The 15,344-nt window shown below is 37.3% G+C and overlaps 1 protein-coding gene across 1 annotated transcript in view; it reads right to left on the bottom strand.

Moving 5' to 3' along the window:
- The window catches only part of pik3c2a (phosphatidylinositol-4-phosphate 3-kinase, catalytic subunit type 2 alpha), a 42,515-nt gene that overhangs the window by 735 nt on the left and 26,436 nt on the right, over positions 1 to 15,344 (bottom strand). The window contains exons 16-30 of the mRNA XM_077194464.1: positions 14,493 to 14,681; positions 14,161 to 14,254; positions 10,020 to 10,114; positions 9,081 to 9,261; positions 6,366 to 6,470; positions 5,848 to 5,940; positions 5,343 to 5,472; positions 4,444 to 4,580; positions 4,171 to 4,340; positions 3,924 to 4,080; positions 3,637 to 3,746; positions 1,100 to 1,307; positions 836 to 960; positions 639 to 756; positions 85 to 166 (exon numbers count right to left, since the gene is read on the bottom strand). Of these exons, the coding sequence (XP_077050579.1) occupies positions 85 to 166; positions 639 to 756; positions 836 to 960; positions 1,100 to 1,307; positions 3,637 to 3,746; positions 3,924 to 4,080; positions 4,171 to 4,340; positions 4,444 to 4,580; positions 5,343 to 5,472; positions 5,848 to 5,940; positions 6,366 to 6,470; positions 9,081 to 9,261; positions 10,020 to 10,114; positions 14,161 to 14,254; positions 14,493 to 14,681 (1,994 nt within the window). The remainder of the gene's footprint in view (positions 1 to 84; positions 167 to 638; positions 757 to 835; positions 961 to 1,099; positions 1,308 to 3,636; positions 3,747 to 3,923; positions 4,081 to 4,170; positions 4,341 to 4,443; positions 4,581 to 5,342; positions 5,473 to 5,847; positions 5,941 to 6,365; positions 6,471 to 9,080; positions 9,262 to 10,019; positions 10,115 to 14,160; positions 14,255 to 14,492; positions 14,682 to 15,344) is intronic.

Below are 15,344 nucleotides of genomic sequence, written 5' to 3'. Positions count from 1 at the left end.
ATGCATGAAAACTAATTATGTTGTACCAAATGAAACCAGTGAAAGTAACTTGTACATTCATGTATTACAGTATGACACACATACCTGGAGTTTTTGAGAGTCCATCAACCCCCTCGATCTTATCATCTCTCGCAATAGGGTGGAAGAAGGTGTAGATAAGATCACACTAAGAACAAAAAGAAGATCAACTCAGTCACAATCATTTAAACAACCATTCAAAAGTTTGGTGACATTAAGTATTTTAAGGAATGAAAAAATGTATTTTCACAGGTAATAATGTTTAAATATGACTACAGTAGGACTTTAAAGAAATATTATTTATATTTTAATAAAAAGTGACGGTCAAGACCTTTATTTTGTATCAAAGAACCCTAAAAAAGGTATCACAGTTTCCACAAAAATATAAAGCAATTTAAAATTATAATTATATTTCACTATATTACTATTTTTTGATCAAATAAATGCGGTGTTGGTGAGTAGTATTTATTTCTCAATTCAGATCATGTTATTGTAGAGCAATGTATATTTTTTGAGTAAAATAATCAGTTGACTCCACATCACTCCCAGTGATTAAAAAATAAAACCCTAAACTTATTTTTTTTTATTATTTAAATTATTTAAAAGCGACAACTGTTCACCTGGGTGACCTCTGTTGAACTCCTCATCAGATTGTGCACATAGCTGCTCAATTCCACCTTCCTCTTGGATGCCACATCCTTGATGTGTGTGCGTCCCAGCACCATTTTATTAGGAAATCTTGAAAAAGGAAAAAGATTCTTAGGAACAATGAAATGCAGGATTTGACGAACCACGGTACAAGAGGAAAACCATATACCCTGGCAGCTTCCAGAGAGGGAAAAGGATGGTCAGCTTGTTGTGCAGTTCCTGGAACTCATCGAATGTGCGGAAGACAAACTGAGGCTCATTTTGACCTTCCCTAAGGATCCGTATGACATATGTCTGAAAGAAAGAGGTGTGAAAAAACAGGTGTTCTTTAAGATAAAAAATGTGATTTTCTCATTACTAACATCATACAAAGAGGTAATCAATGCTAATAAACTGATAACTGCTTTATAAAATCCTCATTAAAATCACTTACATAGTGCTTGTCTGGATTGTATCTCTTGTGAAATGAAAATATGGACGCATCCCGGATCCTGCCGTCCTGCTTTATAGTGTATGTGCGGGGAGCGAACGAGAGGATGGGCTCATCATTGGAAGGAAGGCCAGAGAAACGCAACTGGGCCAGATTATGGATGAAGAAATTAAACTTTGTGGCTACACTGCCCAGACTGGATTCAATCAACCTGCGAGAAAAAAAGGTGGAAGAAAAGGGGCATATTCCAAAGTGATCCTATGCTTTTTTCAAATATTACCATTCATGTAGAATGTAAAAGGTTGACAAAGTTGTAAAGATAAAAGCGCATGATAAATGAACCGATTAAGAACCGATTCTGAACTGCCAGAAACGCGTCGTCACTAATTCCAGCATTATTTCCTGCTCGAACTTCTAGGCTTGTAACAAAGTTGCATAATGCCAGCGCTGGTCTTCATTGGCTGCATGCGAACATCATCTACTTTGACCGGCCCTAAAAACACAGTAGTTGTAGCTGAGACTGGAAGAGTTTGGTTTGTGCTGTTGACATGTCGAGTAGACACTATTTTCTGCTGCGAATTCACTTTGCCTGCACTTCCAAAGGATGAGGACTTGCACTCGAATTGATACGGGCAAATCTTACGCCATCGTTATGGTTCGTATCGCTGTGTATTAAAGGACAATTCCAGCCAAAAATTAACCTAGGGCTAAATAACACATGGGTACCGAGTGGACCGTTCTATGGGATGCGTTTTCATGATAATTGAATGTACCCAGTTTTAACGTTATTTTTAGTTTAACCACAGATTAGCTTATAACGCTAGTGTATGGGGCATCGAATAAGTATGAATAAAAGATGGCTCCTGCTTGTATACACGAAGTTTACTGTCTTTATAAAGTATCTTCTTATTAAACTGTCTGTACCCTTACAAAGTTCTCAATGCTTCGGTTTGTAGGTAGAGACCCTCATTATGCTACTGTGTTAGTGTGGGGCTATTTTATATATTTTGTTTTGTTGATTACTTACTTACTATTTGTAAATCGTGAGAAAATTGCAATTTTAACCAAGGAAACGGGGCGTGTGAGCAGGGGTGAGGAGTCCCCAGTCAATGGCGTCATATCCGTGTTAGCCTCGGTTTCCGCCAGGTTTGCGCTCGCACTGCGTTAGTAACCATGGCGACAGACGTGGACAACCGGGTTATTGCCGTTATGCCTAGCAAGTCGCTCACGCTATTGTTGTTTTGTTTAAACATTATGGACCATGGCAAGCAGACTTTGAGACAAAAAAAGGACTAAAATGAAGATCAGCATCTTTCGAGATGCCGAGAGCTCCACGTCCGCGACTAACTTTGACTTGACAGACGCGATGTGTTGCATGTACTTTATTAGACAGGTGAGCAAATGTACATAAAACTAATCAATGTTATTTAGTTCAACTTGATCAAATGTTAGAATATGATCTGTATGTTATTCTAATGTTGATCTAGCTTAGTTAGTCTCATACAGCCAACACACAACCTAACTAACAACATTCAACACACTCAAATCCCGTTTAGTGTGATCGTGTAACTGTTAGAGCAAGTGAAACAGCGCTGCGTTACCTCAAGTTTAATTAGTCTAATAAACTGACCCGTGTGAGTATTAATTCAGCACTTGCGTGTAGTTCGGTAGAATGAAATGTCCTTATTCCTTTATCCGCGGGACTCGCGTTGCGTGTGGCGCTGGTATACGTCTAGCAATCGCGCCCTGCTTCAGACCACAGTCATGTTAAAAACATCAATGTATTCACTATTCCATAAAAGATCCATCAGCTTGACGACAAGATCCATACTTGCGCTAAATGTGGAATATACGTCATCATTATACGCCTTTGTTTTTGTAGAGGTTAGCGACCCCTGGTGGCGAAAATTCCCGCATATTGTACCTTTAACTAGCGATTTTTATTCATACTTATTCGATGCCCCATACACTAGCGTTATAAGCTAATCTGTGGTTAAACTAAAAATAACGTTAAAACTGGGTACATTCGATTATCATGAAAACCCATCCCATAGAACAGTCGACTCAGTACCCATGTGTTATTTAGGTACCCTAGGTTCATTTTTGGCCGAGATTGTCCTCTAAGAGCTGAGGAAGCTTCCGGAGCTGAAATTCAGATATGACAATGGCCGTTTTGTTTCTGACATGCGCTGCAAGCAGATAGACCAATCACAACAGACTGGGCCATCCGACCAATCAGAGCAGAGTAGTCCTTTGGAAAGGAGGGGTTTAGAGAGACTGAATCCTTTATTGAACTGTTTCAGACACTGTGAGAAAAGAAGTGATGCGGCATTGTGTATTATGAGAAAATTCATTTTTGACCTTGGATGCATGTAAACCCATTGAAGGAGACTCCTTAAAGTAACCTTAAAACAGCATGATAGGAGCGCTTTAAAAGAAAATAATTTAGTTAGAGAGCAAAAGAATAATATAGTTGATAGTTTATAATATTATTATCAATAATAATAATCTAGTTTTATAGCTGTTTACTAGAAATCTACCTTGTGAAGAAAATGGTAGCCTCTGCATCTGTAGTCTGGGGTTGAAGAGCATCACACACGTATTTGAGATCTTGGACTCCAGTCAGCTCTGGTAAACCCGATTGTGTCATCTGTGTAAAACACAAATACAAAACTGATCAATAAACAAGTAAACAGTAAAGCAAGAAAAGAAAATTACAGTATGCAAACAGCAACAGGGTTGTGCAATGACTTGAGGTATCTCATTATTATCAAAACGGATGACACACAAATGACTGTTTTGTTTGCATTGCAGTGCTGTGCATTACCAGAGACAGCAGGTTGAGAAAGAAGTTGGAGTGTTTGCGTATCAAGTTGTAGGCTTGTGAGCAAAGGTCAACAAAAAGCTGGAAGCGACTAGTGGGTCTCTCGCCTCCATTGATGACGTAAGCCATATCAGAGGTTAAGACAAACGGTGCACGGTCCCTGCAGAGGAGAAAGCATCATGATCGCATTAATACAACTAAACAAATACAACAAACTCCGCAGTCTTACATAGTGTAACACCTCTTTCACCTTTTAAAACTCCCAATCATTTGTGCGTGACCCAGAAACTTCCCAAAGTCTATGTGGAACATGTGGCCGGTGGAGCGCAACATGATGTTGTCGTTGTGACGGTCACAAATCCCTAGGATGTAAGTGGCCACACAGCATCCAGCGCAGGTGTAGATGAAATTCTCTGAGGCCTGATAAGAGACGGTTTGGATGAAGTTCAAAAACTGAATTCTACACACATGTAATTGGTTCGACTAAAGCTGCCATGGATAATTATTCATGTTTTAAATGTACCTTTTCATACTCATCCTCAGCAGGGTTATACTTGCGAAGCCACTCGGCAAGAGGTTTGTCCTTGAAGGAGCCTGTCACTCCGTACTCCACCTGAATCTTCCTCAGCGTTTCAGAAGATGGAACCAACTCAACCATTCCTGTGAAAGCAAAAATAAATGTGAAGATAAAATATAAGCAGAAGTTACGTACACAGTGACAGTAAAATACTGTAATTTCATGATTTTATTGCACCATAGTGTCAAACTGTTTTTTCATGCCTATTTTCCACAATCTGATTCTTAGAACTAAATAGTCAATTTTTTATGTACCTACAGGGAACTTGTACACTAGTTATTTATTCAAATTCAAATATTTGGGCTCAGTATGATTTGAATTTTTTTAAAGAAATAAATACCTGGTAAATGTGATAAATACATTGATAACGTTGCAAAAGATTTGTGTTTAAATAATGCAGTTCTTTTAAACTTTCCATCATTAAAGAATCCTAAAAAATGTATAACAGTTTCCACAAAAATATAAGCGGCACAATTGTTTTCAACATTTATAATACAAATAAATGTTTCTTGAGCAGCAAATCAGGTATTAGAATGTTTTCTGAAGGATCATGTGACACTGAAGACTGAAGCAATGATGCTGAAAATTCCGCTTCAACATCAGAGGAATAAAATTAAATGTCAAAATATTTTAAAATAGAAAAAATCTGTTTTAAATTGTAAAAATGTTTCAAAGTATTACCGCATTACTGTATTATTAATCAAACAAATTCAACTTTGGTGAAAATAAGAGACTTCTTTAAAAAAACATTACCAACCCCAAACTTTTGAATGCGAAATCATTCAACAATTTTTTTTTAGATATATATATTCTAGTTGGAAAACAGCTGAATAGATGGAACATACCTCTATCTTTACCAGTTGAGATGCATTTGAAGTTGACAATGCGCAGGTCCAGTCCCTCCTGCAGCCAGATCCGATCCATGATCCGTATCATCTGCAGCGCCAACATGTCCTGCCTCAGGTCTTCTCCAACCTAAATTGCAGTTAAGACAGATAAACTGTTTGGACATAACTAAAAAAAAAAGCACTTTGTGCTTTAAATGTACAGTAAGTTCAAGATTCTTGTTTTACTACTGATTTGACCACTAGAGGGCATATTCATCATGACTGAGAAAGGTGTTTCAATACTGTTTTTTGTGTGCGGCCCATTTTTAACGCCAAGACCAATTTCCATCAATCAGACATGTTTAAGGTTTGAGTTCAATAGATGATCTTACCATGGCAATTAATATAAAAAGAAACCGACTGCTCTGTAACTACTGTCAAACTAATTTAATGTAAAACTATAACAAACCTTAGCAGCTATGCATTCTCACCATGGAGGCCCCTTTACCATACACACACACACCTTAAACATGACGTTAATCTCGTCTCCCAGTGGGTCTGCGTTAACCAGTGCAATCTTCAGAGGTACAGCGTTGGAATTGAAGAAGGAGCAGGACTAGATTCAAGGGAAGGAAACAAAGCAGCGCCATGTTACAAAAGCACAACATGAGCCACAGGGTTTTAGTTAGATTTACTTCTTCAACATGGCAACAAAGAGGGTCTGCATTGAAAAGGGGGTAGGAGAAAAGATGGAGTTCAGTGACACTGTTTAGGCTTTGCTGACTGTGCAAATCTCTAGATCTGAAACAGGAAGAGAGGGGGAGCAGGCAAGGATGATAAGGAAGTGAATCACATGTGAACGCTTCCCAGCAAAACGGAACAAAACCAGGCATGACTCAACAACTGAAGAAATCTGTTCCTTGGATGTGTAGTTTTTGAGGCCTTTATAGAACTGCCGGAGCTGATAAACATGATAAGATAATCCGACTGAGACTGTAGGTTCGACAGGATCAATCTTGTCGTCACGATTTAAGCGCTCACCTTGATATTCAGCTCTTTTGACACCAGACTGGGACTAATAGGGAGTCGGCAACTGTTCTTTTGGAAGAAAGACTGTACCCTCTCGAGACCCTCCAGCAGCACCACCTACGAAGAACATTGAGATTGAAAAATTAAGTAGTGTAAGACTGGATGTGAATTCTTCTGACTATAGAATAGAAGCCGACTATAGAAATTGAGCTTCTGTTTAACATAACTGATAAGTGAGTTGATGAAGGTTTATATGTAAATAGATGAGGAACAGATTTAATTTAGGCTTTTAAAGTGATCAAGTCTCTTCAGAAATTTTGGAGTAAACATTTGTGTTTCCGAAGATGAACGAAAGTCTTGCGGGTTTGGAACGACATGAGGTTGAGTAATTAATTAAATAATTGTTATGTTTAGGTGAACTATCCCTTTAGGCTTCCAAAAACTCTTTCTATCTTTATTTAAAATCTACAAGTTGGAAAGTTTGAGTTAGAGAGTGCTGTATAAACACAATAAGGCTATAAAACTGGTGAGTAGATGAGTTTTCCAGTTCGACATGATTTTAAATGTCCCAAACAAACTCTTTTCTGGGTTTTAAGACTGATTCCTTTAGCAAAGAAAAATAATAACATAAAATGTGTTTATGATAAAAGTCTTGTAATCAAGAGCCTTATTACAAGCTCTCCATCTGTATGTAAATCACTTGTTCACATGGGCGATATATAAAATGAGGCACTATAGGACCAAAAGTATGTGGACACCCCCTTCTAATTAACGGTTTGGCAAGGCCCTTTAATTCCATCGAAGACTAATCTTAATGCTGCAGCATACAACAACACTCTTGAGAATTGTGCATTTCCCGCTTTGTGGCAATGCTTTGGCAGGACCCTTTTCCGTTCCAACATGACAATCCTCCAGAGCAAAGCAAGACCCATAAAAAATAATTTAGTCATTGATTAAAACTTGACTGGCCTGTGCAAAACACAGATCTGAACGCTCCTTAACAAATTTGGAAATAATTTGAAATGAATGTGAGCCAGAGATAGCAGTACCTGATCTCACTGATGCCCTTGTGTCTGAATGGTGTCAATTTTTTAAAAGTGTGGTGTTTGGGTTATATTTTTTCCATATAGTAAATCAGTATAAGACAATGTCAGATGATATATTGGCTGGATGAACGATAGGGATCAAGGGTTCATCCAAATACAATCCAATGGTCCAATATTCTGACACAAGCCATTTTACTTTTGAGAAAAATAAAATTTTCCATCATAAATCGTTTTGTTAGGACTGAAAGTCAAACAGGCTTCAGTTCATAACCAAAAGAAAAAGAAAAAAAGAGGGAAAAAAAGATTCTTGGTATAGTTATGTAGCTCATTATTCCATCATTTTATGTTTATTCAGTTCATGTTTTGAAGATTAATTCATGTTTTGTTATTAAATTAGATTTTGGAACTAGTTTAGAAACTTGCACTTGTTTTCCAGAAGTCTTTGGTTTGAACTCATAGATTCTTATGGGTTATAAGAAAATAAATACACTACTGTTCAAAAATCTGAAAATACTTTTATTCAGCAAGCATGCATTAAATTAATCGAAAGAGACAGTAAAGTCTTCTGCTTTTTTGCAACAAAAAAAACGTATATTGTTCTTTTTATTCATCGAACAATCCTGACAAAAATATGTACCGCGGTTTACATAAAAATATTAACCAACTATTTCTAGCATTGATAATAAGAAATGTTTCTTGAGCGCCAAATCAGTATATTAGAACGATATGACATCACAGATATACATTACATTTTTAAATATATTAAAGGTGCAGTGTGTGATTTTTAGCGGCATCTAGTGGTGAGGTTACGAATTACAACCAACAAAAGTTACGGAGGCCGACAGGAAAATATGTCATCGTCTGAGACTGTAGAGAGTAGCCAGTTCAGCAATGAGGTTTCTTTACAAGGATAAATTAAGAAATTATGTTTACTTAATTATTCAGTAAAAAAAATTTTTTTATTCGCTGAAATAAGCTTGCTTCCTTGCACGAAGAGCAACATAGTAATAAAACGCGTTTGTCTGTTTAAGGCTACTGTAGAAACATGTCGACCGGGGATCCGCGATGTATGTAGATAGAAGCTGCTCATTCTAAGGTAATACAAATATAACAGTTCATTAAGTAAAGTCTTTATACACCACTGAGAACAAGGTAGTGACGAAACGCGCTCTGTAGCGCTGTGTGTTCGCTGTCGGCTACGGTAGAAACATGTCGACACAACATGTCGACCTCCATTGAAGGGGGTACCGCGGTTATGGCGATATAAATGGCTCATTCTAAAGTAATAATAACATAACGGTTCATTATGCAAGTCTTTATACACCACTGAAAACATAGTTATGGATCTTATATTGCTTTTCTCTCAATAGATCCTCTATATTACACAAATATTGTGTAAATATTACACAATGCACCTTTAAAATAGATTAGCTATTTTAAATTGTAATAATATCCTGTATTTTGATCAAATAAATGCAGCCTTGGTGAGCATGAGACTTCTTTCAAAAATTATTATAAAATCTTTACGACCCCCAACTTTTGAACATCAGTGCAGACACATCTATGAGGAATGTATTGCATGTGTAAGAAATCTTATTCATTATAATCCAAACTATTTTTGGGATGCATTTTATACAGGTTAAAAACGCTAAACATGTTCTCCAATGTGGATGGCTCTTACCTGTCGGGTGGAGCTGCTCGCCTGTCGCACCTTTTCAGCCAGAGCACCCAGCAGCTGCACGAGCCTGGTCTGCTTCTCAAGCTCAGTCCTCAGTCCAGATCCACACAGACACAGCAGCACACCTAGGATACGGTCATAACGCTGACCAAACGCTGGGTCCTGCACAGCATCCCTCAGCAGCCTGAAGCCAAACAGACCCCAGTAGATGTTATCTGAGCCTTAAGTTCACTTACGTTTCACAGTACGCTATAAATCTGAATATCAACAAAGGATCATATTCTAAAAAGGGTTATTTAATGGGGAATCCAATTTTCTACACTAAAGATCAGTGTGAGATCATTGATTGTAATATTAAAGGGATGATTCACATGTCCTTCCAAACACATGCTCTTATCGTTTTTTGCAACAAAAACGTTCACGTATCACAAAATACATTGTAAATGTAATTCAGAGGAATCAAGCAAATTCCTTTAATTCATTTATTTGAATAAATCCCTATATTAAACAGCTTGATTCATTTGGATTGTATCTACAATCTCTTTTTATACTTTTTGATGTGTGAAAGTTTAGGTTTCATAGAGTTCCGATAGACAGCAAAAAAAAGAGAAAAATTGAAAATAAAGAATATCTTAATTTGTGTTCAAAAAGTGTTTTGGGTTTGGAACAACACGAGGGTGAGTAAAATGATGACTATTTGCACATAAAAATATGTATGTTAAAGAGCTCCAAACTTTATCCCCAAAAATAAGGTAAAGGAACTGATTTTTTGAAGAAAAAATTTTTTTTTTAACTGAGACTAATTAAGACCATGGCAGGGAAGAGTTGCCTCATAAATGATGTAAAATCTCGTCAATAGCAGGGAAAGAGTAATTAGTAGTTAATTTTTAATGAGTTGAAAGCCCTTTAACGTATATGATCCCTTTTCATAAAGAACTTTACCAGTATAGATAATGGGCTATGTTGACATTTCCCAGAGCCCGAGACAGCAGAAATATCACCAAGGCATTGTTGAGGTGGCACTCGAACTTCACTGCCTGCAAACAGAAACAGAAATCAGTCAAACTAAGTAGTTCTTATTGATCTACCCTTGTGAAAAAGAAATGTGCTTCATTTTTAATGTACTTTTAAGGTACTTTAAAGTACATTTGAAACCATTATGCTTTAATAATCTTTTGTCTTGCCTTATTTTGATGTGATGACTAACATACTAAAGCATATGTAAAGTACTTGATTATAATTTTAACTGTGATGTGTTTGACGTACAGTATACATTTTAAATGTACTAAATACAACATGATTTTAATAGGGATTACATTAAAGTATATTTTACATGAAAGAATATCAATGTAAGCAAGTAAATAGCATTTATATGCGTTTAATATACATTTTAACTATAATAAATTTTCATTCAACTGTAAATAACATGCAATTAAGGCCCTGTTTACACCTGGTATTAAGATGTGTTTTGGTCGATCATATCACAAGTAGACGAAGGAGACACATACCGTTTACACCTGGTGTCTCTTTTGTCCACTTTTAACCACTTCGGTCCAGAATTTCTTTGAGAGGAGTGTTTATGGGCGGTATGGGCTTTAAAAATAAGCTTGGCTCACACAATTTTTACATATGACCCACGGAAGGGTTTGAATACAATGATGGGTAGACAAAAGAAAATAATTCAACAACATGAAGACCCTCATTGTTGTGCAAATAATCTTAATATTTTTTATTCACGATTTGATAAGGATTTTAATGATGATTTTTCTGTTAGTAATGAATTAATGATGATCATGACATATAATCACAGCCTATGATTATACAGGAGAGGGAGGTTGTTGCAGTGCTTCATAAAATTAAACCGCATAAGGCATCTGGCCCAGATGGCCTGAAGGGGAAAGTCTTGAAAGAATGTGCAGCACAGCTTGGTCATGTGTGTACAAGGTTGTTTCAAATCTTCCTGGACAATGGTTTTGTACCATTAGCCTGGAAGAATTCCATTGTCATTCCGGTGCCGAAAATACCTAATGCAAAATCTCTCATAGCCTTTCGCCCAATCGCACTCACATCTATTCTGTATAGATGTATGGAGCGCATAGTATGTAAGGAACTGTTATCCCAAATTGAGACATGCATAGACCCCCTGCAATTTGCCTATAGGGCAAATAGGAGCACTGTGGATGCCTCTCTCACTCTTTTAAATAAGGTTCAAAATCACCGAAATCAAAATGTTCGAATACTCTTTATGGATTTTTCATCCGCTTTTAATACTGTCCAACCTTATCTTCTCTTAAAGCTCCTTTATGAGTTAGGTGCTAGTAGTTGGATGATTTTATGGATTAAGGAGTTTTTAAAAGGTCGCCCTCAGCGAGTCTGTGTTAATAATAATGTTATGTCGGATTGCTTGGTTTTAGATACTGGTGTACCGCAGGGATGTGTACTGTCTTCAATACTTTTTTCCGTATACATAAAAGAACTGAAGTGCAATGACGATAACCTTACCCTTATAAAATATGCCGATGATATGGCATTGGTCTCATGTCAGAAAGAAATGAACCGCACCTCATATTTTGAGTACATTGACAGTATTATCTGTTGGTTTGAGAGCAGTTCTTTACATCTTAATATTGTAGTTCTTTACAGTACTTAGTATTGCACTTCAGAAAAGACAAAAGAGTTATGTTTGAGAAATCAATCAAGAAGAGCAGATACCGCATTTGGATATAAATCAGTTGTCATAAAGGAAAAAACTGTAGAGCAGGTCTTGAATTTTTAATATTTTGGTACAATCATAGACGAGAAACTTAATTTTTGAAAGTAATGTGGAGTACATTCATAAAAAAGCACGACAACACCTGGGTCTCCTTAGGAAATTGAGATGCTTCAATATTAGTCAGCAGACCCTAACTATGTTATATCGATCAATGATATAGAGTATTCTCACATACAATATTGTTTCATGGTACAGCAATCTAACATTAAAACAAAAGAACAAACTCTCACAAATAATTAATCAAGCTAATAAGATTACTGGACAAAAACAACAGCCACTTCAGAGCTTGTTCGATTATTCTACGGGAAAAATGGCAATTGTGATTTTTAAAGATAACACACACCCTCTTCACTCTGCTTTTGAATTGCTCCCATCTGGACGTAGACTAAAAATTCCCTTGGCTAGAAAACATTTCTATAAAAGATATTTTCTTCCAATGGCAGTGATTATCTTAAATCATACAGTGTTTTAATTGAAACAATAGAACGACTGTTAATATTTTTTTTAATTTTCTTGTCTTTCTTACAGTGTTTAACTATATTATTCTTTTTTCTTTTCTTTTCTTTTTTTTTTGTATTTGTGCTGTTGATGTGTTACAGTGTCAAAGAAAAATTTCCGGTCTGTGAAAACAGACTGGACAATAAAGTTCAATCAATCAATATGAACACACCGAAGACGGAGGAAAAGCACATCTGCTCTGATAGACTCAAGACCACATCAGACGCTCTGAGTGTGTGTTAGAAAACAGGAATGGTGAGAGAGCATTGTGCTTGGTAAGTTTTTCATCTTCAAACCAAACTTGGGTCTTCAGTTTATGCATTAGGTCAGTAGACGGAGTGTAGGCGTCTTTTGTGGCCGTTTCGAACACATTCGATCACATGAGTGTTTACGCTACGAAAGCAATTCGGTCAGATACGTTTTCAACTACCTCTAGGAGTGGTCGAAAGTGGACAAGCTCAAAATGTTTTAGATCCTGTTTACACTTGTATTAAGGGTCATCCACTTGTGATCCGATCGACCAAAACGCATCTTAATACCACATGTAAACAGGGCCAAACAAGTGTTCGGAAACATCCAATTCACACTTAAGTATATTATTTCCTTCAGGGCTCGACATTAAGGCTTGTCCGCTTGTCCGGGACAAGTGGATTTTTTGTAGGACAAGTAGAAGAGAAAATTAGTTGTCCGACCGGACAAGTTAAATTTCAAACAAAATAAAATGCCATGTTACTTCACGTTATGTGCCACTCGTTACGTCTATTTTACAGATTTAATTTTACAGATTTGAAACGAAGACCTGTCCTGAATGTGAATGGCCTGTGAATGTCCTGAATGTGACTCGCAGAAAGACGCGCACCAGTATGATGCGCATGCACAGACCGCGCGCCAGAATACAGTTCTCTTTCGCGCTTGAACGAACATCAACACACACAATTAAGCCAAAATGTCATTTGTCGAGTATCTTCATAACACAAGAGCAGTCTTATGATGGACATAAAGAGTTGTGACTCGTGAGAGAATGAGGCGCGTGTGAGATCCGCGTCTCTGTCCACAGCGGCTGCTCTTAAAGGGCCAGCTACCAATAAAGTGTTCTGTCAGTAAAGTTAATGAAAGAACAAAGGGAACAGAGAAAATTACTCACTGCTCTTGACTAAAGAACTTGTGTAGCTTTAATAATAATTTTTAAGCAGACTGTTTGATAACTTTATTCAATTTCTGTATATGTCCTACCTGTTAGACAGTTCATTTTTATCCAAACATCAATTGCTTATTGATCATTATAGGTGTTATCAATCATTTAGTTGTTATTGCTAATTTCAGAATTATCACTAATCTGTGTGTGCATTTGGTTTAGAACCAAACAAGTTGACTCATGAAACCATTTGTTTATTATATCGCAATCGCATATCACAACCGCAATATTGATCTCAATAATAGGAATATGACATTTTCCCCAAATCGTGCAGCCCTAGATAAAATTATAAATCTTTACCCGGACAAGTGACTTTTGTGCATGGACAAGTGAAACATAAATTTACTTGTCCGAAGGACAAGTGCCTCAAAAAGTTAATGTCAAGCCCTGATTTCCTTAATAAGAACTCTCTATAAAAGAATGCTAAAGTATACACATCTTTTATAAGAATATAACCAAGAAAAATCAACGGAAAGCATTATGACAAGCTGTTCATTAAAAGAAAAGATACATGCATAAACGTGTGTGTGTGTGTGTGTGTGTGTGTGTGTGTGTGTGTGTGTGTGTGTGTGTGTGTGTGTGTGTGTGTGTGTGTGTGTGTGTGCGTATGCGCACACCTGCACCAGCTGAGGGAGATAGTCAGCTAGCTCATCATCACTGCTGCTCTCGATCCAGCTCACAGCCACTTTTCTCACCTCTGTGTCAGCAAAACTGAATATAACAAGCACAACATTAACTACATGCTCAGCTCCCTCTCAGTTATAAAAGCAAGTCATGAGACCAATAAAGTGGTCAAAAACTATCAAAGGAAAAGCAGAACAACAACAAAAAAGATCATACGGCAAAAGTGACACATTAAATGTGTCATATGCTTAAAATGAGCTACTGCAATAAAAAAAGAGGGGGAAAGTGCACAATAAAATGGAAAGAGAGCGGGAAAGACACATACTTTGATTCAAGGAGCTCCAGGGCCGAAACAGGCGACAGAGGGGGCCAGTGGTGCAGAAGTGAGTGGATCTCACCCATACTGCCCCAGTCCCAGCTGGGTGCACTGGCCAAGATTTTGGGCAGGCTGTATTCATAGTCCCGACAATAGTACCTCTGGTCCCAGAGCAGCTGCCTGTCAGCTCGCGAAAGCCTGATGGAAAAGAATGCTGGGTAATCTCAAAGCAGAAAAAGTACTTCCTATGGTCTTCCAACCAAGTCAAGAAAAAGAAACCAGTTAATCCACAAACCATAAAGTAAGAGTTAGTCCTGACTCCTGATCCAGAGATAAGAGGCACAGGAAACAAGTCACACCTCTTAATGTATCTGCAAATGGGCAGTCAAGCTGGGAACCCTGCAGCTGTTGGCATTTGGTGGGCATTCAAAGAGACACACCTACAAACTGGGCATGGAGAGTGCTGTGTGGCTGTCTTAAAGCTGACTGAGCTTTCTGTTCCACATCTGAGACATGCATTTTCAGCGGACCATACTAAACAACTGTCAGCTTTTCAGCTGCAACGTCTCCTCATCAATGGAGCGTTAATCTCAAGTCGCAGACAGTACAAGTCTGCTTTTACAGCAGGGAATAATATTCACTGATTATTTTGCTAGCTTTAAAACCTATTCTCTAAAAAGTGATTCACATGAAAACTAAATGGTTCTCTATAGCTCCATTCTATGAGACATCAAGCCACACAGAATTCAGTAGTGATTTGTACTCAAAAATAAAAATCCTTTGGCATTTTATTTTAAAGTTTCGGCCTACATACATAAACCTTTACACTATTGTTTTGAAATCCTGACCAAGGCTGCATTT

The sequence above is a fragment of the Siphateles boraxobius genome, unplaced genomic scaffold, assembly GCF_051911475.1.
Source record: "Siphateles boraxobius isolate OS27281-9 unplaced genomic scaffold, OSU_SipBor_1 32, whole genome shotgun sequence".
Taxonomy (NCBI): domain Eukaryota; kingdom Metazoa; phylum Chordata; class Actinopteri; order Cypriniformes; family Leuciscidae; genus Siphateles; species Siphateles boraxobius.
Note: the sequence above shows the minus strand (reverse complement) of the source record. Positions and strands in the feature narration are given on the sequence as shown.